Source organism: Pangasianodon hypophthalmus, chromosome 11 (assembly GCF_027358585.1).
Source record: "Pangasianodon hypophthalmus isolate fPanHyp1 chromosome 11, fPanHyp1.pri, whole genome shotgun sequence".
NCBI lineage: Eukaryota > Metazoa > Chordata > Actinopteri > Siluriformes > Pangasiidae > Pangasianodon > Pangasianodon hypophthalmus.
The window spans coordinates 7,526,402-7,552,073 of NC_069720.1; the positions used below are offsets into that span (position 1 = coordinate 7,526,402).

The following is a 25,672-nucleotide window of genomic DNA, read 5'->3' on the forward strand; positions in this document are numbered from 1 at the left end:
AAGTTTGAGCACAAATTAGAAAAAGGTAGTTGAGTATAATAGTTCCGATGTGGGTGTGTTTTTACGGACCGTGATTTTGTGTGCACCATTTCGCACTGGTAGAGGTGTAACTGATGGAAGAGGAACGTCAAAGCGGATTGCATTAAAACCATAAAAAAAGAAACTGATTCAAGGTATGACCTCATTTGTTTGTCGAGTGTAATATTTATAAATATACGCATCTGAGTTTGGTCTGACAGACGTTTCAGTCAGCTTAATAAACAAACATGATGCTAAAGCAGCTGTTAGCAGGATAGCTGCTCTGTCAGACACAGCGAGCTGGCTGAAGTGTTCTAGATAAAGTTTCCGTGCTATTGTTGTACATCAGTTTAGATTAGATTTATTTTCTTTATGGTTGACAAAACAATTGCTACATTTCTTCATGTATTCAGAGAGGAATTGATGTAAAAAAAAAATAGTGCTGAATTAGCGTACCCTTTTCTGTTGTTAAATCAACAGTGTTTTATTAACTCAACACCACTGAGCTGATCTGTGTTTCTATAACAGCGGCTCTGACAGTAGTTCCGGCTGCATGGCGAATCACAGGCTTATATTAATGCGCTAGTTCTAATGGTGCGTTCAAGTCATGTCAGAAAGATCATATTTACGAGTTGAACGCACATGAACGCCACAACAAAGTTGTAATTACGAGTGGCAAACTCGGGATTTTCTCTGAGCTCTGAGTTTCAGAGTTGTTGGTGTGTCAGTAAAAAAAACATGGTGGAATCAGCGGATATATCGTTTGTAGTTGACGGTAAATTAGTTGAAAGTCAATGGGTCTTCAGCAGTGACATGTGTTTGCCAGACTTTTTGATTTACAATAAAACAAGCTAATTGCCTGCACAACATATGATAGCATTGTACAGTTAGGATATAATATGTAATGATACATATTATAATTGATAAAAAAAATTAAAAAGCAAAACACACCTGATGCACATTCTTTGTTCTTCATTTTCTAAAAGTAGGGCTAAAAACCTTTCTGTATTTTTTTTGTAGTTAATTAAGAGTAGGTACTCCGCCATCTTGCTCCGACCAAAGTGACTTGAACGCACCTGATGTTGTAATTACGACTTCCCAACTGGTAAATACGAACTTCCCAGGAGCACTTGAACGCACAGTAATATATTATCGTTTCTATAGTAACAACTTACACAGGGACTTGTAAGGTGGAATCTGCAGTGTCAGCACTTTGTAAGCTAAACCTATACGTTTCCCAACATAGGAGATTCTTCGTTTTTTTTTTCTTATTAACTTTGAGCACATGAGAGCTAGCAAGTGGGTGGCAAATGACTGAATTGGGAGAAAATGGCATGAATTAAAAAAAAAAAAAAAAGACGTCATTTTTAATCAACAAAAAATTTCTTAGCATTGGCAAATTGTTGTGGAATAAAATACTTCGGGACATACTGTTATATAGGAAAATAATCACACCACCCCTTTTAACATCATGTCCTGTTGTGTTTTAGAATTACTATAAATAAATAAATAAATAAACAAACTTAAAGTTTTGCATTTGCACCTCCAGTATAAATAAATATTAACACCCAAAGTTTTCAACAAAGCCTTATAGGTGCATTAGGAATTTCTGAATGGCTGCATAAACAATCTGCGCCCCTGTGGTTTGATATGGAAAGTTCGATGAGCAAATTTCCTTTGGCAAATTTACTTTTTCTTACAAGACCTAAATTTCTGAGATTGGCCTGCAATAACCCCGTTACGGTTTGTACTACCAAGGCATGGCAGACTGTCAGACGCTTAGAAGGCAGATCTCGAATTGTTTCTGTGTACATCCCAATCTGCGGTAATCTTGATTTCTTGCCAGGGACGATAGATTCTGGTTTTCGTGGGCAATTCAGGGGCCTTCTACTTTGCATGACTTATTCAATGGACCTACCTTACTGTCTTTTGACCAGTTAATCGATAAATACAATATTTCAAAGCAGGATTTTTATTTTTTTTTCGCTATCTAGAGTTAAGGGACTATGTAAAAATGGATACTACCATGATTGTTACTCAAGATGTTTTGCATACACAGAGGCAGCGTTTTTCACAGCTGGGCTAATCTGTTAGCTCATTCTATAGTATTCTTAAAGAGGGTGGTTCTACAAGCACTCAGCACTTAAAAGAGATATGGGAAAGGGAACTTGAAGTGGAAATTGCAGTGGAGGAGTGGGAAGAGGCTTGGAAGACTGCGAGGACTCTGAGTGTATGTAATAGGGTGAAGGCAGTCCAGTCCAAGATTCTACACAGCTCATATATCCCCCTCCCAGCAATATACGTTCAAAGCTCATGGTTCCCCAATATGTCTGAAGTGTAAAACTGATGTGGGTAACCTCACCCACTCACTGCTTTTGATATTGCAGGAAAATACAGAAGTTCTGGCAGGCTGTAGGACAAGAAATCAATAGCATTTTAACTGTCACTGTAGAATGTGATCCATTACACATGTTGCATGGGATACACAGTGGCTTTATAGGTGCATTAGTTAAGATTAAAGGGTAAGTAGGTGAGTTTGATGTTCAAATGATTTTTTTCCTCTTGATCCCACCCCCTATTCCCACCCATGTTCATGAAGCTCCACCCCATGGGCCCACAGAGTAGAGTGTTTATAAGATGACTGACTTGTGGCCCATCCAAACACAAACAAGCATTCCAGACCAGAAGTCCAGACACTTTTCCAAACAGGGTCTCTCAGCCACTTAATGCAGCTGTGCTGAGGCCATTGCTTAAACTGTTATTATTGTTCTAATCACGTTCTACATATTTCCAGGTTATTTGTACAAGTAAGAAATAAAAAAAAGGAATATTGCACCTTTAAGTTGTTTATTTATGCTGGACTATGTAGTAAATATGTCTTCCACATTATATTTGTGCAGTGTAGTGTGTGATGAGGATTCAAGAGCAGGATCGACTCGTGATGGAGCAGGTGCCTGAGGACGCTGTGGGCAGGCGGGTGTTGTGTGATGGAGAACGGGCCACGGTGCGATACGTCGGGACAGTTCCACCTACCGCAGGTGAGTGTCTGGATTTGTGCACTATTTCAAGAGCACTATTTCATGAGCTAATATGCATTATTTATGAATTTCTTCTCTCAAACCACTTACAGTGTGTTGCAAAGATTTGTATCACATCACCAGCAGCATTTCTTTCTGCTTTTATTATTAGTTGTATTGAATTTTCAGTTATATTCAGGTTGTTATTTTTAATAGGTGTTTCTAAGATATTAAGATTTGGATTATGAAATTAATTCCATTTGATTCAAGTGACCAACCAGTTAAGCTGAAGAAAGAAAACATATCTACTAATCACTATTATTTGACATCATTAATAGTAACTAATAAAGGAAAATCATAATCATAATTGATTGTAGATAATAGTCACCAAAATAATAATACACTTGCAGACTTGGTTATAGGTCACAGATCGCACCGTGTGAACTACTTTGTTTTGTTTTTTTTGTTGTTTTTTTAATTGAAGGATTGTGGCTTGGTGTGGAGTGGGACAATCCAGAGAGAGGCAAACATGATGGAAGCCATGAAGGAGTTCGCTACTTCACCTGCAGGTAATGATCATAATGGACATGTTCAAGCCAGGAGGCAATCTCATAGTTATTGACAAATGTGTGTATAATTAATACTGATAATCATCTTGACAAAAATATCCTGACCTGAAAGGAAAACTAAGAAGATTCTGAGTTTTTTAACCTAATCTCCACATCTGCCACATCTGTATCATGATTCCACACTAGCTAGCTTGTTAGTAAGTCAGTGCTTTGAATTTTTAAAATAAATAAAGGAAGAATATTAGGTCACTGCATGCAAATCTGTCAGTTCCTCCACAAGTACAGCTTCAACACTAAACAGACCTTACTGAAAAATTGCACTTATAGATTGGAAACATTTTAAATCTAAATATAATACATAATCTGCTGTATGTATTTAAAGATATTCACAAGAATTGCAGTAAACAAGTAAATTTTAGACTGATACGTCTTTATATAATCATCTAGTTTGGTGTAATTTTATTTGCATTTTGTTTTGTCCCAACTGGTTGCACCAAAAAGTAATGTAGGGGTTTCACAGCTATGGGGGTGAATACTTATGCAAATGCAACTTTTAATTTGTGAATATTTTTGCTAACTATATTATCTATCTTTTCCCCCATTTCAGTATTATGAACTATTTTGCGTGTATTTATAATGTATAATCCCCAATCCATTTCAGTTCCAGGCTGTGACAATACAAAATGTGTAAAAGTTCAAAGGGGGTGAATACTTATGCAATCCACTGTATTCCATGCCACAGAATTTTTTTTTCCCCCTTTGCAGTTCTTATTGTTTGGAAATCTTGTATAATGTAACACTGTGTGGTTGGTATGTTGTCTTGTCATCTAGTTAGATTACGTAAAAAAGAAAAAAGGATGAGAATGATACTAGCTGAAGGAAGTGCTGACACTCTGTTTGTGTTGTTCTCCGTCTCATAAGTCACCCAACAGGTGGCTCATTTGTGCGACCTAAAAAAGTCAGCTTTGGCGTGGACTACCTGTCTGCAGTAAAGCAGCGCTATGAGCTGGAGCTGGATCAGGCCATTGGAGAGGAGGTAACGATCTCCACCAAGACTGTGAAGATGGTCGGCTTTGAGTCCATTCTGGAAAAACAGCGGTGAGTAATAAGATACACGTGAGAGTGAGGTGTTGTATGAAAGGTGACACACACTGCAGATCTTTTGGATTGATCAGAATTATGAGACTTTTTATCGGTGTGTTGCTATTTTTTTTTACAGGGTGGAGAATCTGACAGAGATCGCTCTCATAAACTGTGAAGTGTCAGGTCCAGGGCCTGAAAATGAAATCAGGAAGAGCACACCGAGTATCCTTTTGAGGATTAATAAATAAAGGAAACTTTCTTCAGGTAGACTTTACATTGAGTTGCATTAAGTGGTGTGTGTTGCGGGGGTGTGTTGCCGGGGGGGGGTTGTGTGGCACATTTCTTTAACATGTCCTCTCAGATGCAGTTTCTCTGGATCTCTCTGGAAATCTGCTGAGCTCATGGGAGGTCGTGGCAACAATTACAGAGCAGCTAGAGGAACTGCAGGTACTCTGCCTCAGGTAGGTATTCATCCATCCATCTATCCATCCATCCATCCTTCCAACTAGCCATTAATTAATTACATCGATCCCTCCATCTATCCATTAGATCATTCGATTACATCTATCAATTACATCCATACATTCATTCATCTATTAATTACATCCATCTACCAGTCCAGCCATTACTTGCATCTATTAATTACATCCATCCATCCATTAATTATATCCATCCACGCATCCATCCAAATTATGTCCATCCATCCATCCATCCATCCATCCATGCATTCCTTTACATACATCAGTCATATCTAACCATTACATTCTTTAAATCCATTACATACATTAATTCCATCCATCAGTCTGTCCAATCATTAATTCCATCCATCTATACATCCATTCAAATTATGTCCATCCATCCATCTTAATTATGTCCATCCTTCTATCTTTTACTTACATCAATTATATTCATCCATCCAATTATGTCCCAGTTATGTCCATCGATCTGCCTAACCATCTATCCATCCATTCATTCATGCACACTTCCATTTATCATAATTATGTCATTATAGACCTTTAACACTACTACAGCACTACTAAGCTTCCTGACACTCTTCTTCCTTCTTTATAGCCATAACCGACTAAGGATTTCCTCGAACCCATCCAACCTGAGCCACGCCTTCTCCCATCTAAGAGTCCTGATGCTTAACAGCTGTGCTATCACCTGGTCTCAGGTAGGGGGCAACACAATCATCTACACACATACATGTTGAGCATATGATGTGTTTGTTATCATTTTCGCCGATTGCACAAGTCATATTTACTCTTATTAGAAGTCTGATTGCTCTTCCTGTGTCCTTGGCAGGTGCTCCAGTGCGCTCCCATGTGGCCACAAATAGAAGAGCTTTTTCTCAACGATAATAATATAACTGAACTAAAAAGGTTTATTTATGTATCTAATTACTCTATTTGTTAATTAGTCTTACAGTCATGAACATACAGTATTGTGACAGTCTTTGCACACTATATTTTAGTTGAATGTTGTCTTGAAAGCCTATTTTATGTTTTCTGTATTAGGGTGTCAGTAGAAAAATGAACATTCCAAATGATATTTTATTTTATATTAATTTATTTTATTTTATTAGTGTGTTTTACTGTTTACTGCATAGTATAGTAATTATTTATATAATTATAAACTTTTCATTTTGTTATTTTTGATGGTATCTTTGCTGTACCAAGTCTCTTTAGATTGCTTTGTGTATCTAAAAATCAGAGGTGTTAATTAGTTGTTTTTTTTTTTTTATTTTTTTAAATTTTTTTAAGGCCTGTAGATGTGTTGCAAGGTTTGAAGGTTCTTGACTTGTCCAACAACAGCTTAATGCAGGAAAGTGTACTACAGTTATCACATCTACCCAGGTAGTGTATATATTTAACTGACATAAAAGTATAAAATGCTTTTTAGCCTGTTGTAGCACAGCACAATTATAAGTATTACATGTTTTTTTTTGGTTACAAATGTTCTTTGTGTTTTGTTTGGAAACTCAGATTGGAGACGCTGAACCTCTGCAGCACAGGACTGTCTGTCATTCAGTTCAGTGACACGTTACCAGGTAATCTAATATCTTCTAGGCTAAGATAGATTGCTGATAGATTTTTATTTTTATAAATCGAAATGGATGATAACGATAAAGGTCTGATGACCTAATTCTGTCAGATTGCCATACAGATGGTTATAGTATCATCCTGGCAAAGTCTATTATAAGCAGTCAATAATAGCCAAGTTTAATTTTAAACCAATACATACTGAATAATAATGATTTTATTTATATTAAGTCTCAAATTTCTGATCAGCTATTTCAGTTAAATTCAGCTTAAAGTTAGCATCCAGTAAATAAATTATATAGCAGTTACATTTCTGTAATGTGTCTCTTAAAGGTGCAGTTTGTTATTTAAAAAAAAAGCTGTTTAAACCTTGCTTGGAAATTAGCTCTAGAACCAGCCAGAATACAGTCAGTTTTGCCCCTTTTTCCTAAAAGACAGCCCTTGTTGAAGTTGTAATTCCCTTTGCAGGCAGAAGAGGGCTCTAAAAATGATAAACTGCATCTTTAAATATTTGAATTGGCCTCCTGTTTGATTATCAGTAATTCTTCACTGTAAATTAATCTGAAATAATGTGAAATAATGTTAAATAATGTGTTTAATATTGTGAAGGCACCAAGACTTCAGCGTTCCCTGCACTGAAGATTCTTTTACTTGATAACAATAACATTTCTGAGGTAGGAACCTTTAGTAAAAGAAAAAGTAAAGCAGTGTAAAGTTGATGTCTGTAGCCTAAATGGCTTCTTTCTGTCATTGCCTCTCAGTGGGCTGTTATTAATGAGCTGGAGAAGCTGAGGGCTTTGGTGCAGTTGTCCTGTAATCGAAACCCCCTGATAGATTTGGAGAAGAACCGCGAGACAACTCGGCAGCTCCTCATCGCCCGCATCAGCCAGCTGGAGATACTCAACAGGAGTCAGGTGTGTGTTCATAGAGTCGATGTATCTTTAAAAAAAAAAAAAAAGAAACCATCAATAAAGTGTGAACGCAGATGGGTCATAGATGTAACTTGTTAAATAATGTGATACGGTAATGCTATAAGTGTATACAATCAATTTCAGTTATATTTATATATTTAAAAACTGAAAATGACATAACCAACATACGTTTCATGTTCTTTTGCGGAAAAGAAAGCAATCTCTCCTATCTGCGTCACCCTAAAACTTTGACTTTTCATAACTTTTTGAAGTATTAAAATCATTCAGTTATCTTTTAAGCCTTGCTATATTTCAACAATTTCTATATAGAGTGCAGCCCTAATGTATAGTATGCAGTTTTGGATTAGTTTCCTATAATAGCTTGGCTCTGATAGAAGTGCTGACTGTAATTCAAATCACATGATAATTTAATGTGCTTGTTCTACGATGTTATTGTTTCTATAGTAACAGTGCATTCATAGGGACTTGTATGGTGGATAGTCAACATAATCTAAGGCCAGTGATTTGTATTTTTATTACCTAGGAATCAAGGAGGATGCAAACTTTAGCTCTCATTAGAATATTAGATGCCTAGTACCGCACCTTATGCTGCGTGTTTTGTGCCTCAGGTGCTGCAGGAGGAGAGAAGAGGTGCTGAGCTGGATTACTGTAAGAAGTTTGGTCGTGCTTGGCTGCAGGCTGGAGGCCACAGTGATCCGCAACTGAACCGACCCAGTGCAGAGTTTATAGCACAGCACCCTCGCTACCTGACGCTCATCCAGAGTGAGTCAGCAGTCCTACTAACTCATAATAAACCTCTTTTATACAACCTTCATTGTGCTGTAACTGCCACACTTGTCACTGCAAACTGATGCAATGTGATAAACGTGTGATGTCCAGTTGCGATTAATAGCTACCTAATACTGTTACATGTTTTTCAGAATATGGTGCACCTGAGGAAGAGGAGCTGAAGGAGCAGAAACCTTTTGCTCTGAAAGACCAACTGCTGAGTGAGTTACTACGTCATTCATAGCTGTATCTCAAAAGCATCTCTATTTATCTTATCGTTTTTGTTGTTGTCTCACATCAGCGATTACGTTCGAGTGTCCTGAGGACACAGACAGGAAACCCATACAGAAGAAGCTTCCAGGTAAGATAGTGTAGAAGCCTTATGTTTCTAAATAAATTGAATGCATTGATTATTTCAAATTTGTGGCTTCTTTTGCTTCTTTCAGGCTCAATGATCGTTCAGAAAGTGAAGGGACTGCTGTATAGATTATTGAAACTACCAGGTGCTGAGCTACACCTCACCTACACCAGCTCAAAGGTAACAGTCTGCACTCACACAAGCTCAGATTTAAGATGCAAAATAACCATGTGTGTCCATAAAGTGAATGTGTATGGATGGTTTTCTAAATAAAGTTTGTGTGAATTCTGTAATGTGCAAAATCGAAGATAGCGTGTGAATGAGGTTTAACATGCACTAAGTCTTCCACAGGGTCTGTACATTATTTTAATAAGGTATACACTCCTGGACAAAAAAATGGGCCAAGCCCAAAAGGGCAAATATTAAGCTTTTAATGATTTTAACAACAAATCATTGGTCAGAAAATGAGCAAGAATGAAACATATGCACTCCTGAGAGCTCCTGTGCCACCATTTGCTCGTCTACTTTTGCTGCAGTGAACTGTTTGGGGAAAAGCTAGAAACAGGGAAATTCACTTATATAGTCTTTTTATACGCAAAGGTAAACTCATGATTAAAATGTTTGATGTAAAATTCAAACTAACACATGTCTAGGTGTACAAACTTTTCCAAAAATATCTTCTGGGATTTTTTTTTTCCTTAAAATGTTAGTCATTATTTGGTTATCTTCCACACTTGATGCAGCTCATCAAGAACCACAAAGCTTAAACATTTAAAGAAATCAAAGGGAAAAGCTATCCCATACTAACTTCCTTTATTTGTATAACTTTTGCTAATTTGCTGACCATCAATTTGTTGTTAAGACCATTAAAAGCGTAATATTTTGCCATTTTGGGCTTGGTATGGTTTTTTTTTTTTTCTTTTCTTTGCGCCCCAGGCGTGTATGTGAATGATTACCTTCAAAGTGTGTTTTGATGGAGGGAACATTTGCTGAATAACCACCCTTACTGTAGTAATATAAATAGGTAATCATTTTGGGGGAAAAAAGAAAAAATAGATTTTCTCATTAATAAAAGTTACAATTTTGTCTCTTTAATTTTTTACACGCAATGTCCGTTCCTGAAGCTTTCAGGCACAGGCCCTGGGGCTTTTTTTTTCTTCAAAATTGATTATTTCTACTTGATTTTATGCTTGTTTTTAATCATTTTCACTTTGGACCTCATAGTAGACAATCCCTCCTCTACTTTCTCTTGTCTGTCAGTTTTTTTTTAAATAGGGCTGCACAATAAGCATAAGTATAGCATGCATAAGTATAGACTGTATACTGTGATGTTTTTAATTGTTATGGGTTGACATGCATTGCTTGATATTAAATCAATTCAAATTAAATATATATTTTGTAAAATAAATCAATAAATAAATCAAATAAATCAAAATTCTGAGCACACAGAAAATCTGGAAATAAAAATCTGGAAATAATTTAGAATGCTCACATAATTAAAAAAAAATGCAAAAAAAAAAAATGATGGTGATCATTAATATTGGCACATTCCAATCATGCAATTACAATTAACCAATCATATGTTGTACAGCCCCATTCTAGAAAAGATAAGGCTACTGGACAAACCCTTATTTAAACCTTATTATGTTGTTAATCAGATGTTATTTTTGTGTTATTGTGTTGTTAATCAGACTTAGCCTTCAAAGAATAAATCATTCCTACTGGGAGCTCATCAGAGATCAGTATTTGATTTTATTTGACTCTGTCTTTCTCTCTGTCATTATATAGATGGCAGGTAAAGAGATCAGTATCGACAATGATCTGAAGCCACTGCAGTTCTTCTCTATAGAAGATGGGGACAGAATTCTGGTGCGCTGGTCCTGAGGACACAGTTAGAGCCCAGTGGACTCTGGGTGATGTTAGTCACCTGCCATAACACGCTAATACAGAATGCTGCACAACGTGAACTCCTCCCACTCTTCTCTCCATCTTTTCCCAATGTCTGGACACACGCTGATGCTGGAAGGTCTGCAGAGAGAATGGTCATACATTTCATGTGTCTCTGTCTGCCTAGGGACAGACAGAATGATTTAATGAAATAATGCTTGTAAATAATTAAGTTATGCCTTGATTTTACATCTGTAGAGGTTGTGTAGAGAGGAGTCTGTGTTCTCTGTGGTCTTGGAACCTTCTGAGGAAACATGCTTTGTTCCATCATTCCCATCAAACTGCAGTTATCCACAGCAGGTGGCTTAGAAGCAGTTGAGTGTGGTGGGTTTGTGTAAGATGTATTAGGTTGTGTGGTATGTTGTTGAATATACAACTCTAGTTTCTGGCTAGAAACCAAACCAAAAATAATTAACATCAACCAATTATCAGGATGGAGAGTAAATCACTAGGTCTGTCAGCTTCTTCTTCTAGCTCTTTGGTTTCTGTTGGTTAATTGCTACTGTGCTCTCTTCCTCTCTTCTCCCTCTCACTCCCTCTCATCTACCTCTGGCCCTGTCCCCAAATTTCATAAGCATCATATGAAAATATTTGAAATGGGACAAACTATACCTGCGTGGCTTTTAGTATACTTTGTGGGGAGCGGTAAATATACCCTCTGGTAAACTGAGCAACTGTTAGTAATTGCTGATATTTGAAAATGAAGTACAGGAGGGTGGGTCATTATGTGAACGCTTACATTTGACAAATCAGCTATGTTCCGTATGACAAGCTCCATAACACGTTAATCCACAGAATACAATACGATGTCCGTCCTCCCCCAGGGATTACTGTACACTCATACACTTTAACTACTGCAATACTCTGTAACAATTTTACCACTTCTCTAAATAGTACTCTCTTGTTGAAGTAGTACAATGTTGCACTTCTCTAAATAGTACTCTCTTGTTGAAGTAGCAAATTTAATGGAGGAATAAAAGATTTCAGAAAGTCTTGAAACTCTAAACTGTCTGTTTGAGGATATAAATTTCTTCTGTGTAGCTCATGTGGTGAATTGGCAATACTACACACTCTGGCATAGGAACTAAAAAGGTTTCTGAAACTGTGGCCAAGAACGGTTCCTATGGTGTCTTTAATAAGGTGAAAAATTCTTAAGTTCATGAAAAGGTGAAGTGTTGAAGTGTGTTAGAACACGCAGAGCCCTGACTGTGCTGCACTGCTGCATTCAGTAGTCAAATCTCAACACTAGATGTCACTGGTGACAAGGAACTGTACTATCCATCTATCTATCCATCCATCCATTTTCCACAGGGTCGGGGGGAAGCCTGGAGCCTATCCCAGGGAACTCGGGACACAGTGCTAGTCAATTTAGTTAGCTTTAGTTTAGCTAGTCACCAGCTGCCCCTGCTCTGAACCAACACTTAGTATCAGAGGATCACAGAATGTTAATACACCATTCTAACATGTTTAATACAATTCCAAATTAGCACCAAAAGTGCTATTTTACAGAAGATTCACTACTTTCTTACTGGTCTTCTATTTTAAAATGTGTGTGCGTAAGCTAAGATGCATTTATCTTCTGAAGAGGAAGCTCACTCCCGTGGGATGTAGTGTACATTCATATGTGGCAGGCTGAGCAGAAACATATGGCCTGGGCTGAGTTATAGTTCTTGGATGGATAAGCAGTAGAAGACTTGCAGCTGCGCAATACGTGCTGCTTTTAGACGCATCTGCAGTGCACAGAAAGCAGGGATAGGAGGCAGATTGTTCATGCTCCAGCAGCTGCCAGTCATCAAACTCACTCCTTCCTCCCTCCTGTTCCACATGGTTCTCACGATATTACACATGTTGTCATCAGAGCCACTGGCACAGACCTTAAATCATATAATCAAGATAATTAAAAAATAAATACAAATGTACTCCAATCTTAAAAAAAAAGGGCGATTTTTTTTATTAGACAGCTGTATGAATTGGACATGATCCCATGTTTCCCACCTCCTCTCCCCAGCTGCATAATCAACACGTACATGGTAACTTTATCTAATGCATAACTGGCGAGTGTGTGAAGCCCCATATGGCGGATGAGGTCAGGAAGGCCAACACACTCCCCAGCAGTGCTGGATCCAGATGGACAGCACCTCAGCATCTTCCCCGATTAGCTTAAAGCTTGTAAACGTGAACATCTTTAAATAGTTCAACAATTATGAAATTAACACTGTTTCCCATGTACCTCAAGTGTAGGCAAGAAATAAAGACGTGTGACATCTAAAATTTACTTTGAGGCTAATGATGTTATCAAGTAAGAAAAGCTTACTGCTACCAGTACAACAATGTGCAAGTCTCAATCATGACACACTTATGACTTTCTTACTCTGCACATAGTTTAGTAATCCTTTTTTTTTTTTTTTTTAATATAGAGACTCTATCGTGCTCCAAAAAGTTGATTGTGTCACTGGGTTCAAATGTTTGTTTTCCCATCTGAAACCAGTGGTGCAAACAGCCAATCAGATTGCAACCTTCAAGATCCTGAAGCTTGTGGCCAGACAAGTGTACAAAAGATATCAGACTCATTGCAAGCTGTGGGTGGAGCCTCAATTGCTCTGTCAAATCTGATAACTTTTGTACATTTTTCTGGCCACAAGCTTAAGGATCATGAAGGTTGCAATCTAATTAGCTCCGCCTTTCAGCTTTTGAACACCATGATAACAAGCTTTATGGAGTAAGATATAGTCAATGGACTGACAAAACTTGTCTAAATTCCATCAAGTCATTAAAGAGTTTTGTTTGAAACTGGTCAAAGAAAAAGGTCTGTGGTTGGTTATCTACCGTGTCAGTATAACTGGCTCTTTCTGTGAAGTAGGTGGTTCTTGGCAGTGTTTTTTTTTTTTTTCCCACCAGATTATCTAGCGAAAGTTAGGAGTCTAGATTTGTGAGAGACTAGTATAATGCTAAATTGGAGGCTTACTTGTTAGCAACATTTGTAGAAATAAAGAAGAAGAAACATGTCTTGGCTGATGGACTACATTTGGGAGAGAGGGAAAGTGTGTTAATTTAATTTTTGGCTGTTTCTTTTAACCTGAAATATGTTTTTAAAATAGTGGCTCTATATCAGCCATTTACTTTACAATTAAAAAGTGGTAATCTAAGAACAAAATTGGAAAATAATTGTAACTATTATATTGATGTACGTAAATAATTAATATAATGATAATATCCAGCCCATAACTATCCCACCCCTTCCACCCCACACCCCATATATAGTCATATTAACTTAGGAAAAAAACGTGGCATTTACTTGCTTGCTAAAATGCAGAAGTATGGCTATATTTTGTCTCCACATGACTTAAGACTTTCAAACATGATGCTGTCACTAATCACTTAATTACCACATAACCAGTTAATAATATACTGAAATAAATTTGAAACTATAAAGATTTTAATAATTCAACAATCAACAAGAACCTAGATGCAAAATGGACCAGTTTTGACTTGGACCTTCTTGCCCCGGCTCACGGACCCCTGGACGTCCCTATTGGTCACAGTTTGAAAAGCACCATATTCACTCCTCCTTCCTTCTGCAGTCTATCCCAGCTCTTTGTGCTCTCTTCTTCCTCTCATTTTATCCTGAGATCTCCTCCTCTCACAGTTTATATATCCATATCCATGTCTAACTTCATTTATTCCTCTTTCACACATTACTTCATCACATCTGCAGTGTCCCAGGACTTTAGTGATGGGGCGGGGTTTAGCGGCTGAAATGGATCTTCTCTCCCTAATTACAATACGCAATGGTTTTTGTCCTTGAATCATGTGTCACAGGTGTTGCTTTATCCCCGTCTCGTTGACACACCTGCGTGTCCATCATTCAAGCGCTCTCAGATGTTACGGTCTCTCTCGATGCACGTGTCGTCCCGGGCATCAGGACAGCGGCAGGTGAAGCCGCCCGGCCGCGGCAGACACAAGTGCGAGCAGCCGCCGTTATTGCTCGAGCAGTAGTTCCTTTCAGCTGGAAGAAAAGTGCAATCACAAAATTAACACTTGCATGGACTAAGAGTGTCAAAAATAGTGTCACATTATTATGTAAGAAGTACAACATGACAGGACATGCTGTTATAGGAAAATAATCAACGACAAAGATTATAATCCCCCCCATAACAGCGCATCCAGAAGTGTTTTATTCCTCTTACACCACAGCCTACGAATATCATTTATAATTAATTTATTATTAATTTGTACATTTCATAGTTAACACTTAATGTTGTGGAATTTCAGTTATAACACCTACAAACAGATGTTTCCTCACCAGCTTCTCTTCTTTCTCTCTGTTTGAAGGTAAATAAAATTTTTAATCCATTTACGCAGAGCATCTGCCATACAAGTCTCTCTGTAAGTTACTACAGAAATAATAATGTATTAGAACAAGCGCATTAATATACACCTGTGATTTGGAACAGCTGGAACTCCAGTGAGAGCTACTGTTAAGAAAATTAATCAGCACCTTCTGACCAATAAGAATCGAGCATTCGACAGCTCTGTTGTATAAATAATACTTAATTTATTTTGACACGTCAGACAGATGTCTCAGTGCTACCTTACAGAACAGAACACAAGTTTATTGCAAGTTTGACTAACTATGTTGAAAGCACAAATTTGTTCTGTGAGTTACGTTTTATGAATTCCTTACTATATAAGCATTTCATGCTTGATGTAAATATGATTAAAAACCATTGGAGCACCAAAATGAAAATTATTGGCTGATGCATAAATTATATAACTACTCAAGGTGCTTAATCAAGAGTCAGCACTGAGCAGTGCAGAAGAACAAAATACACCGTGGCTTTATCACCAGTATTTCTTATTTTCTTATTCTGTGCACGTAATAAGAAAATAGAAAGTGTTATATTTTGTGAAGGTGTGGATTAATTTTCTATAACAGCAGCTCTGACAGTAGTGCAGGTTGTAGCTCAAATCACAGGTTTATATTAATGCGCTTGGTGTAATGTGTTCTAGTTTCTAACTCAGGGACTTGTATGGTGGACGTGCTACATTATCTAAGGCTGATAATAAACAGATGTGTTATTATTTAACAAAAGAAAATGCTTAACAGTGTTTGTTAAATATTTATGGAAGAAGACTCCAGTATCAGATAAACAGATACTATATATATATATATATATATATATATATATATATATATATATATATATATAAACAGATACTATATAGAAACTATAAACCTCATGAATGAAATCTGTTGCATAAGAGGAATAAACTGCTTTGAGACATGCTGTTATTAAAAAATAATCAACTTTGGGGTGGTAACAGTACCTCTGCTTTGTGAAGTCGCTGATTTCTTACATATTTGATATATATACTTTGACTCTTTGTAATATTTCATCATCATAAAAATTAAAACAGCACAACTTGATCAGTGTTTGAAGGAAAATGATACTTGTGGCCTTGAACATCAGTGTCTCCTGAATAAAAAGTGGAAAAAGCCAAACCTTGAGGGCATTGTGGGTACGAGGTGGTGACGCCGTACAGGCGCGATCTCTTCTGAGGCAGGAATTCATCCACCTCTTTCCCTGCCACATGGTCCACAGATACCACAGCTTGCCTAGAAAGGCAACATGGACACACACAAACATTCAGCCATGACCATATAAAGCAGCATTAACTGAGTAGTCGAGGTGGAGGGACATTGATCTGTGGGTTAAAGGTCAAGTGAAGCAGCACATTCCAGTGCGAGCAAACAGAATTCCAAAGAGGTCGGCACTGACATGAGAGCCACCATTCAGACGTGGCTGATTATTTCCTTTGTTCGGTGCATTTGTGTTAGTAAAACAGTACATTATAAGAAATAATTAATTGGACTGAAGCATGTAATAAGGATTTGCAAAACACAATTAATTCTGAGAATTCTCTTCTCAAGCATTCTGCAATGCATAGAAAATGTCATAATCAGATATAAGTGCATAATTGTTTCAACAATAACACATCAACTCTACAGCCTAGGGCCATCAGTTTTGGTAAGTTTTAATATTTAAACGCATTTGAATATATCAGTGGTTGGTAAATTGCTCTGGTATATGAGGTGCAAAACACTTTGGGACATACGGTTAGTGGAAAATAATCAACTCAAATAATGATAGAGATTTCCACCCAAATTGTCTAACAAAAAATGGACTTTTTGTGCATCTATACCTTCTCCAGTCTGTGTAGTAAAGGTTTCTTCCATAGGTGACAATGCTGAAGGGGTACTGCAGTCCCTCCACCACCTTTCTCCTCACCCGAGTGTAAGGGTTAATGCACTCCACCTTACGTATACCTGCAACATACACACTCTAATTATTCTCAGTCACTTCGCTTCAGATATGAAAGAATATATTATGTGATTTAGTCAAAGTAAATGCCTGGTGTTAATCTAATGACATCGCCAACCTGCATCTGCCCAGCACAGTTGCCTGGTATGAGGATCAAAGGACAGTCCATTGGGGAGTTCTATACCATCATTCACAAGTACAGTCCTATCTGTACCGTCCATGTTGGACATCTCGATCTTAGGGCTGTCTCTGTTCCAGTCTGACCAGTACAGACGTCTGATAAAAGTGAAAAGGAAGGAACAAGAGCTCTTAGTATGACAGTCATGCTTTGGTCATTCACTTTGTTAGGCATAAAGAATCATGACAAATATGTAATCTTTCACTGTATGCCTTTCTAGTTAAATTGTGGTGAATGTGTATGATAATATGGCACACAGAAAATCACACGGCATCAGTTTCAGATGTTGGAGGCATCTGAACTCAGTGCATACCCATTGACAGGGTCAGTGATGATGGCCCTGGGGTTTACGAGGTCAGTGTCAAAGAGCACACGTCGATGCTGTCCGTCTAGCGTAGACACCTCGATCCGGTCCGAAACGGAGTCTGTCCAGTACATGTTTCGGGACAGGTGGTCGATCGCTATTCCTTCAGGACTTCCTAAATCTGTTAGCATGAAAAGACAGAACATATCTTCAGAGGTATCTATATTTGCCATATCAACTAACTAAAAAGCTTGATTTGAAACAGCAGCTGTTTGCAGATACATCTAGGCAAAGCAGAAGTGCTTAGTTAGAAGAAGCCTTTATTTGTCACATATGCATTATAGCTCAGTGAAATTCTTTTCTTCACATATCCCTGCTTGTTAAGAAGTAGCGGTTAAGGGCCTTTCTCAAAGGCCTAACAGTGGTAGCTTGGCAGTGCGGGGGCTTGAACCCCAAACCTTTGGATCAGTAACCCAGAGCCTTAAACATTGAGCCATCACTGCCAATACTTGGCTAATATATTATCCATATTATCATATTTGCAGCAAGAACATAAAAAAGGAAAAGTGCCATTAAAGTTCCTAGCTAAGAATTACTTGATAAGAAACTACGGTAGAGAATTGTAAGAATTCATAAGTTAAGAGTGAGGGTGGGGTCGTGACATCTATAGTCACGTTTCTGGATTGAATTTGAGTGAAATAGTTTTATTCAAATAGGCTTTTTACTCTTCTGAGTTGAATGTGAATAAATCAGTGACCTTTTGTGATAATGGCCGTGGGCTGGCCTCCCTGAACGCTGGCTCTGCTGATGGATGGCTGTGTGATGTCTGTCCAGTACACCATCTTGTCCATGCAGTCATATGCCACAGCAATCACCACTTTATCCTGCAGAACACATCAGCATTGCAAGCTTTATGATTGCATACAAGTACAATGATATTTAACGTTAGTTACATTAGCCTCATAACTCCAAAACATGCCTTTGGCTAATAAAATATATTGTTATAAGTGGCAAATTATGTAATATGAGTTTTGGTTGAAAAGCCCCTTTAACTGCAGACATAACAGAAAAAGAGACAGGCATGTGTGGCTATTGTGAGGTGACCGCAGAATAGCTAGTCTGTGTGAAAGGAATTTAAGGCATTCCAGAGTGGGTGTTACAGATTCAGTGGCATTTTGGTCAACCATTACAAGACAAAATCTGCCAAATGATTCAGCTTGGCAGTAATAGAGATACAAGAAACTCTTAAGATAAACATGGATTTCTTTTTTAAACTTGGTTTCATAATCCCAAAACCGATAAAGAATGAGTATTGCAATAATGGAGGTCAGGTTTGTAAAGGAAGTGAGGAACTGAAGAGAGACTTGTAGGCAAGTCCACTGTTGGGGTGTCATTTGTGTCCCACCAATATCACATTTACAAATATCTATGTAAAGTAACGCTTAAGACATTTTAAACCCAGGTAAAATATCCTTCACAACAATCTATATGCATTTCAGATGAGTAACTTAAAACCGTAATACTGATCTACAGCACTTTTGCCAAGTCCCACCTTTTAGCCCAACAACATTCACTTAATCTTGTTACCTAAACCCATTCACCCCATGGAATATTTGGAATATTAAACAAGTCACAAGTTCAACAAGAAGTTGCATCATCTGAATTTCCTGAAGATCATGGGAATAGGAAAAATACATTTTTATTTTAACAATGATGTGATTGTGATATGGACTGATGAGGTCACTTTGAAAGTACAATCCCATGTCCCAAAATTTTAAATAAATCATTAGAATGTCCTTAATGTCTACATGCCATTACCATGGATGCTAGTTAGCCACATTTGTGTTTTCTATGCTAAAAACTCAACCTTGCTCTTAAAACTCAAAATGAGCAAAATGCAGCCTTTGAACAAAGAAACCTTGTGAGAAAATGGCATTGTTGCTTGTGATGTGTTAACACATTTTTTTAAATGGTTAAATGTGTGTTTCCTTTGATCTAATGTTGAAAAAATATTAAAAATTATGATATATTTTTATGATTTATTGCAGGATCAGAGCACAAACATGCACTACATGGTCAGAGTTCATAGGCTTAAAGGTGCAGTTTGTAATTTTTAGACTCCTTTACTGCAGTTGCAATGAACAATATGAAGTTGTCCCTTCCTGCCAGCTGACTCCACACCCTTGTAATGAAACAACATATGCCTCACACATTTCCTTTAAGGAAAAGAGGCTGAGTGTTTCTGCTTCAACTTGAGGTGGAAAAAAAATATATAGAAACCTAAAGGAATAAAATTATGGAGCCTATGAGGAGATATGGTGAGGCCATGAAGCATGTATCCTGAGCCCATGATTTAATATGTTGTGGGAATGTCACACTTAACACATGACACAATTATTTGGCACAAATGGGTTTAAAAGTGTATTTGCTTTAAGAATTCGCTTGAGGCGATATGGGCCAAAGGCGTATCCATGTCACAATGCCAGTGACTCCAGTTTGTCTTTATGTGGCATTCCAAGACTGAAGCGCAGTATTATCACTCATGTCCATGATTAGGTTCCTGAGGCCAGAATGGTCTAATTCCATTGAATTCTCTGTCTCACTCATTTCAAAATACAACAGTTGCCACAAGTTAAGTACTTTGTAGCCACAAAATTAACTTGTGACCATAATATATTAACTTGTGGCCACACTTTATTATGAAATAACCACTATGTCTACGTACACATTACAAGTATCTTGGTGCACTTGCGATTTTTTTTTTGCTCAGATCTTATCTATCCATCCATCCATCCATCCATCCATCTTGCCAGTTCACATGTATAACCACAAGTGACCCATATCTGTCTTTAATGAGAACACACTTGTCTCCTTGAAATGCCCCACATATGCACACTGTTTTCATGGGCAATTGTTTCAAACACTACTCAGTTTCAATAAGTTCCTTCCAATTTTGCTTGAACTGATTCCCCAAATATCAAGTTCATCACCAATTTCCCCATCCTCCACTGATATTTTGTCGCTCTGCAGACACTGGATGATGACGACAGTGATATGCGCATATGCATTGGGAAAAAGCCACGTTTAATTCAGATCTGACCATTCTCATTCATGTCACATGGCCACTTATCAGTTATGTATCCAATCTAGGACCACATAAAAAAGTCGCTCAGGTGTGATTTGAAAAGGATTTTTGTGTCCACACAGTCATGAAAAAATTAGATCGGTGTCACGTTATGGCAAAAACCTGGATTTGTTTCACTTCAGGAAACTAGCAAGCCCCATTAAATTCTCAAAGCTGTGGAAACTCACTGGTAGATGCAGCATGGTCTTAGTCTCCTCTTTCTTCATGTTGCTGCCGTCCAATGGGATGTTATCTATTTTGCCATTCTGGGCAAATAGAAGATTAGCTCCTGGAGGTGGTGGTCTGACATCTGGCCTGGTGGTGGGGCCAACAGGAACAAAGTCCTCACCTAGATGCAGGCAACAAAATGATGAACATACTGTATGACAAAAGCAGCACTGTATTATGATCTCAAACGTACATCCTGTACAAGTGCTTCGCTACATTTTTTCAGAAATGAGGCCTGCAACTTCTCACTTTCAGATGAAAGATAGCACTACAAGCTCTTTCCTAATGACAAGGTGTCATAAGCATATATAATATAAGCACATTATATACATTACTGTGCAAAAGTCTTAGGCACATTCAAAGAAATGCGTAGAGCAAAGATGCCTTCAAAAATAATGAAACTAAATGTTTCTACATTAAAAAAAATACTATAAAGAGCAATAAACAGTAATAAATAAAATAAAGTCAATATTTGGTGTGACGAAAAAAATAGTAGTCTCAGGTACAATTAGTGCAGTTTTATAAGGAAATGAGCTGTAAGTGTTATTAAGCATCTTGCAGAAGCAGCCACAGTTCTTCTGGAGACTTTGACTGTCACACTTGCTTCTTATTTTTGCAGCAAAACCCAGCAGCCTTCATTATGTTTTTTTTGTCTGAAAAGTGTCTCTTATGTAATATGCCGCTTTCTTTACTTAAATACAAACATTTTCCAGTAACATTTAATGTTGTGCTGGAAAAAAATAATGTTTGGAATTCTAAAATGTTTTTGTACTTAATCAATAATGTAGAAGTCATAAAATAAAAGTCTATAACAAAGTTTGTCCTAAAAAAAAATAGGATGCCTAAGACTTTTGCACAGTACTGTGTATATATATATATATATATATATATATATATATATATATATATATATATATATATATATATATATATATAAAAGCATCTCAAAGTATTTTCAGTATCAGTGGTCCAAGGACGAATTGTATTGCATTGGACTAGCTAGAGCAAAATGCTAATAAGCATGTTCATAGTAAGGGTGGGCGATATGACTAAAATATCACATCGCAATATTTGAAGACACTGAACTTGTACAACAGAGCACCAACCTGGGAGCTCTTGTGTGCGGGTGTGTTTTTTTGGTACAGTCTGTGCTTACATGTGGGTGTGCTTCCTGGTCCAGTTCGGGTTCCAGGGATCTCCTGGCCGTTGGGGTACATGCACCAGCACTGGCCGATGCTCTCATGGCACTGCATAGGCATGTACTCTCCATTGTGGTCACATGTGGGGATGTACTGGCCTACCGATGGGCGTGGCCGGAAGAAGCCATATCCACCGGTAGACGTGGCTGCCAGGGCTGTCTCTCTGTGTCGCTCGCATGCAGTTTTCTCACGCACTGAAACACACACAGGAATAAAAAACAAACTTTACTTTAGGGCACTTTAAGGAAATAAATAAGCAATGGTAAAATGGTGAGCAAACACAATGAAAGAATTAGTCACGCAGATGAATAAGATTAAAATATGCAGATGCTTTGAAATATTTACCATGCCCGACTCACTATTCCAGACTTTCTGCGGTACACCACATACCAGTCACAACACAACCATTTCCCTAACACAGTCTGCCATAATTATGAACACATGATCACACACATCCTATTCCTGACAGTTTACAAAGGCCAGATCAATACGTGGAAAATCAACATAGACAAAGGTAAGAAGAAATACCGTATATGGATGAGATACGATTAAATACAGTGATTTCAGTACAGATTGAACACAAAAAGGAAAATAGAAAAGTACAGAAAGAATAAATGCCTGTTGCACGAGGAGTCATAAAGAAAGATGAAAAACAAAGAAACCTCAGTCGAAGGAGGTAATTGTCTATGCGCCACTGTGGAAATACCAGCTCTGAAATCAGAAAAACAAGTCCTAGAGCAAACAAGGCTCGATTTTTCTGTCAGAACATAGCAACAGTTCCTGGGGCTATATTTATGGTATCAATCAAATTACCCATGATATTGAAATGTTTTTTATTTTAATAGAATAGAAACATGTTTATTGTTGAAACTGTTGGTTTTTATGGATTTTAAGATTTGAATGTAGGTGGTATTAACCAGTAATTCTATGGAGATAATTTCCTGCCAGAGTAGAAAGCAATCACACCAGTAAAAACATTCAAATACAATATGCAAACTGTATATTTAATACTGACCTGCAGAAAACGTACTGCACTGAAAAGCAAAACTTTCACTGCATTGCTCATATGTCGCTTGATCTCTTTAATGAAAAACAATCAGCAGTTATTGCTTTTAAAATATTAAAAGTTGACTGCATTCGAAATGAATGTAACTCCCTGTTGCCTTGCATTTCACATTCATCAGTGTGTTGCAGTAGTGCCAAACTGAAATGCAATCACTTTCCACTCACAGCCCTAAGCCGTACTCAAGGGTGTGGTTGTAATCTGAGAAAAGGAGAAAGGACTGAAAGCCTCATTTTCCAGGAGGTACTGCCATCCTTATAAAGGAACGCCAGTTCATAACAAGAGTTATGTTATTGACTTTCTTTTGCCTTTCTATCTTAAACAGAATCACATAGTTACACCTAATACATTGGTGTGGATTGCTTTTAAATTTAATTCCCATTTACTTTAGAGACACGTTCACAAGTAGGAATGAAGAAACAATGAGAAAGGTGTTAGTTTATATGGTAAAGGTAACACCTCCTGGAAAACTCTTTCAGACACCTCTCCCATTGCAACTACACTGCAGAGTACAGCTTAGGGCTGTGATTGGACAGTGCATTTCAGTGTGGCACTACTGCAACACACTAATGAACATGAAATCAATAATTCCAAACAAGGAATTACATAAATATCTGGCATAAAGTCAGCATTTCATTCTTAAAAAGCAATAACTGCTGATTGTTTTTCATTAAAGAGATCAAAAGCAGTGCAATGACAGTTATGCTTTTCAGTGTGCGATGTCTATTGCATGTTTTTATTGAAAAGCAATACAGTTTTTGTGTTGTATTTTACGTTTTCCATCGCCGTGATGAGATTTTCCTTTTAACGCGGCATCTTCTTCATAGCATACATAGTATGTGATTAATAAACCACAAATTCTAAATGTTAAAGAGTTAGTTAACATTAGTGTTAGTTAGTGTATTTAATTATTTATGAATAGTCCAGTTCTGTCAAATTCTATATAGATAATCATTTACATACACCATTTCTTACACCATCTTTGTTTGTGACATATAGAGATGTGATTCGCTTTTGCAAGTCGACTGAGTGGCTTAATCAGTGTGTTTTGTCGGTTCTGGGCAGGGCGTCACAGTGCATCACAGTGTCTTCTGACTGGCAGATGTAAACCTACACCAGCTTTACACAGTTCATCGAAAGGGTTAAACTAATAGTCTGACTATGAGCAAGCCCAACGAGTGGTCAACGGTCATAATGTTGGTAAACAACTCAATTCCAGGAGGACATGACAAAATCAATAATTTTCCAGAACAGCTGCACAATCTGTTCATAACTGTGCCAACAGTTTCCCATTCCTCTGTGAGATTCTGTGGAAAGTCACAGAGGTGCTGTCAGAATCCTACAATCTGTGCATCGCTCCTGCTGAAGACTGGTACGGAAATAGGGAAAGAAATGATGTCATAAACTGAGAGGGCTTATACATAAACCCCATACTCACTGTGACCCAGATACTCATTCACACACAGTAAGGGGACAGTGAAACATTCCAAATCAGTAAAGAAAAAGAAAAGCAGCCTGTATTCCCTCCAGCCTTTGGGGTGGACTCATATCACCAGATGCACAGAGCCTCTCTGTCTGCTCTGCCATTTTTACACAACCGGCAATTACTTACGGATGTTTATCCATGATGTTATCTTCATTTATAATTGAATTGTAACTGTATGCACGTATCTTGACCCTAGGAATTCCTGTTTGGGTTTTGCATTAGATGTTCCTTCCAGGAAATATCATATAAGACTGATTTCTGATTTGTCTGGCTCTTTATACTTCTCTCTCTCTTTCTTTCTTTCTCTTCCACACACACACACACACACACACACACACACATACTATTCCTACCTGAATCAGCTGTGCAGCTGAAGCCGTCGCCGTAGAAACCTGTATTGCACTGACAGGTAAAAGAGCCTTGAGTGTTGTGACAGATGGCGTCTCTATGGCAACGAGAAGTTTGGCACTCATCAATATCTATAAAACACAGCAAGAGAAAAGAAAAGAAAGTAAAGGCTGTATAAATATGCACAAAATTCTGGACGCAAACACTTCACTGCAGTATCACTTTTATTTCCTGGTGAATGGAAACACCACATGCAATGCAAAGACAATCAGGGGACATCTGTTAAAACATCTTCGAGCTCGCATTACATTCCCAAGGGCTTATACAGGAATTTCACTTTGCAACATAGTTTGGGTAGACCATGCAGACCTGCTCCACAGAGTTGTGTTTTCACCACGGATGTGATACAATTTCACTTTGGAGTCCAAAAGCGTTTTTTTTTTTTACTACAGCAACGAGTGCAGAAAGGGAAGGGAAGGGAAGGGGGATGTGGAAAAAAAAAAGAGCACAGCTGTGGGGCCTAGGGTTGGAGCATTTCCTCTCCCACTGGAGCGTGGGTGCATACCATATAAAGCCCTGACCGCTTCAGGACCGTGTATTACTGCTCTGATAAGGACACAGATTAGTGAGAGGGTTTGCTATGACTGGCTTAATAGTACACTCAATATCTACAAAAGTCCACTAC

The 25,672-nt window shown here is 37.8% G+C and overlaps 2 protein-coding genes across 4 annotated transcripts in view; one reads left to right on the plus strand and one right to left on the minus strand.

The window, feature by feature from the left end:
* Window positions 1–57: 57 nt before the first annotated feature.
* tbce (tubulin folding cofactor E) lies at window positions 58–11,727 on the plus strand. Its single transcript, XM_026930574.3, has 17 exons — window positions 58–173; window positions 2,919–3,056; window positions 3,520–3,604; window positions 4,526–4,702; window positions 4,824–4,909; window positions 5,049–5,148; window positions 5,759–5,861; window positions 5,993–6,069; window positions 6,451–6,543; window positions 6,673–6,737; window positions 7,339–7,403; window positions 7,491–7,643; window positions 8,270–8,423; window positions 8,582–8,650; window positions 8,731–8,790; window positions 8,876–8,967; window positions 10,576–11,727. The coding sequence occupies exons 2-17, from the start codon at window positions 2,930–2,932 to the stop codon at window positions 10,669–10,671; spliced, it is 1,602 nt and encodes a 533-aa protein (XP_026786375.3). The 5' UTR covers window positions 58–173; window positions 2,919–2,929; the 3' UTR covers window positions 10,672–11,727.
* nid1a (nidogen 1a) overlaps window positions 7,529–25,672 on the minus strand; it is a 38,079-nt gene continuing 19,935 nt past the window's right edge. Inside the window, exons 12-21 of one of the 3 annotated variants that reach the window (XM_053238272.1) lie at window positions 24,993–25,118; window positions 22,048–22,284; window positions 20,852–21,012; window positions 18,297–18,423; window positions 17,549–17,720; window positions 17,176–17,333; window positions 16,939–17,062; window positions 16,239–16,351; window positions 14,585–14,740; window positions 7,529–7,668 (exon numbers count right to left, since the gene is read on the minus strand). In XM_053238272.1, the coding sequence (XP_053094247.1) occupies window positions 14,610–14,740; window positions 16,239–16,351; window positions 16,939–17,062; window positions 17,176–17,333; window positions 17,549–17,720; window positions 18,297–18,423; window positions 20,852–21,012; window positions 22,048–22,284; window positions 24,993–25,118 (1,349 nt within the window). In that variant the 3' untranslated portion in view covers window positions 7,529–7,668; window positions 14,585–14,609. Of the gene's footprint in view, window positions 7,669–12,185; window positions 12,609–12,661; window positions 14,741–16,238; window positions 16,352–16,938; window positions 17,063–17,175; window positions 17,334–17,548; window positions 17,721–18,296; window positions 18,424–20,851; window positions 21,013–22,047; window positions 22,285–24,992; window positions 25,119–25,672 lie in introns of those variants that run through there. The other 2 variants (XM_053238271.1, XM_053238270.1) reach the window with 2 other exon arrangements.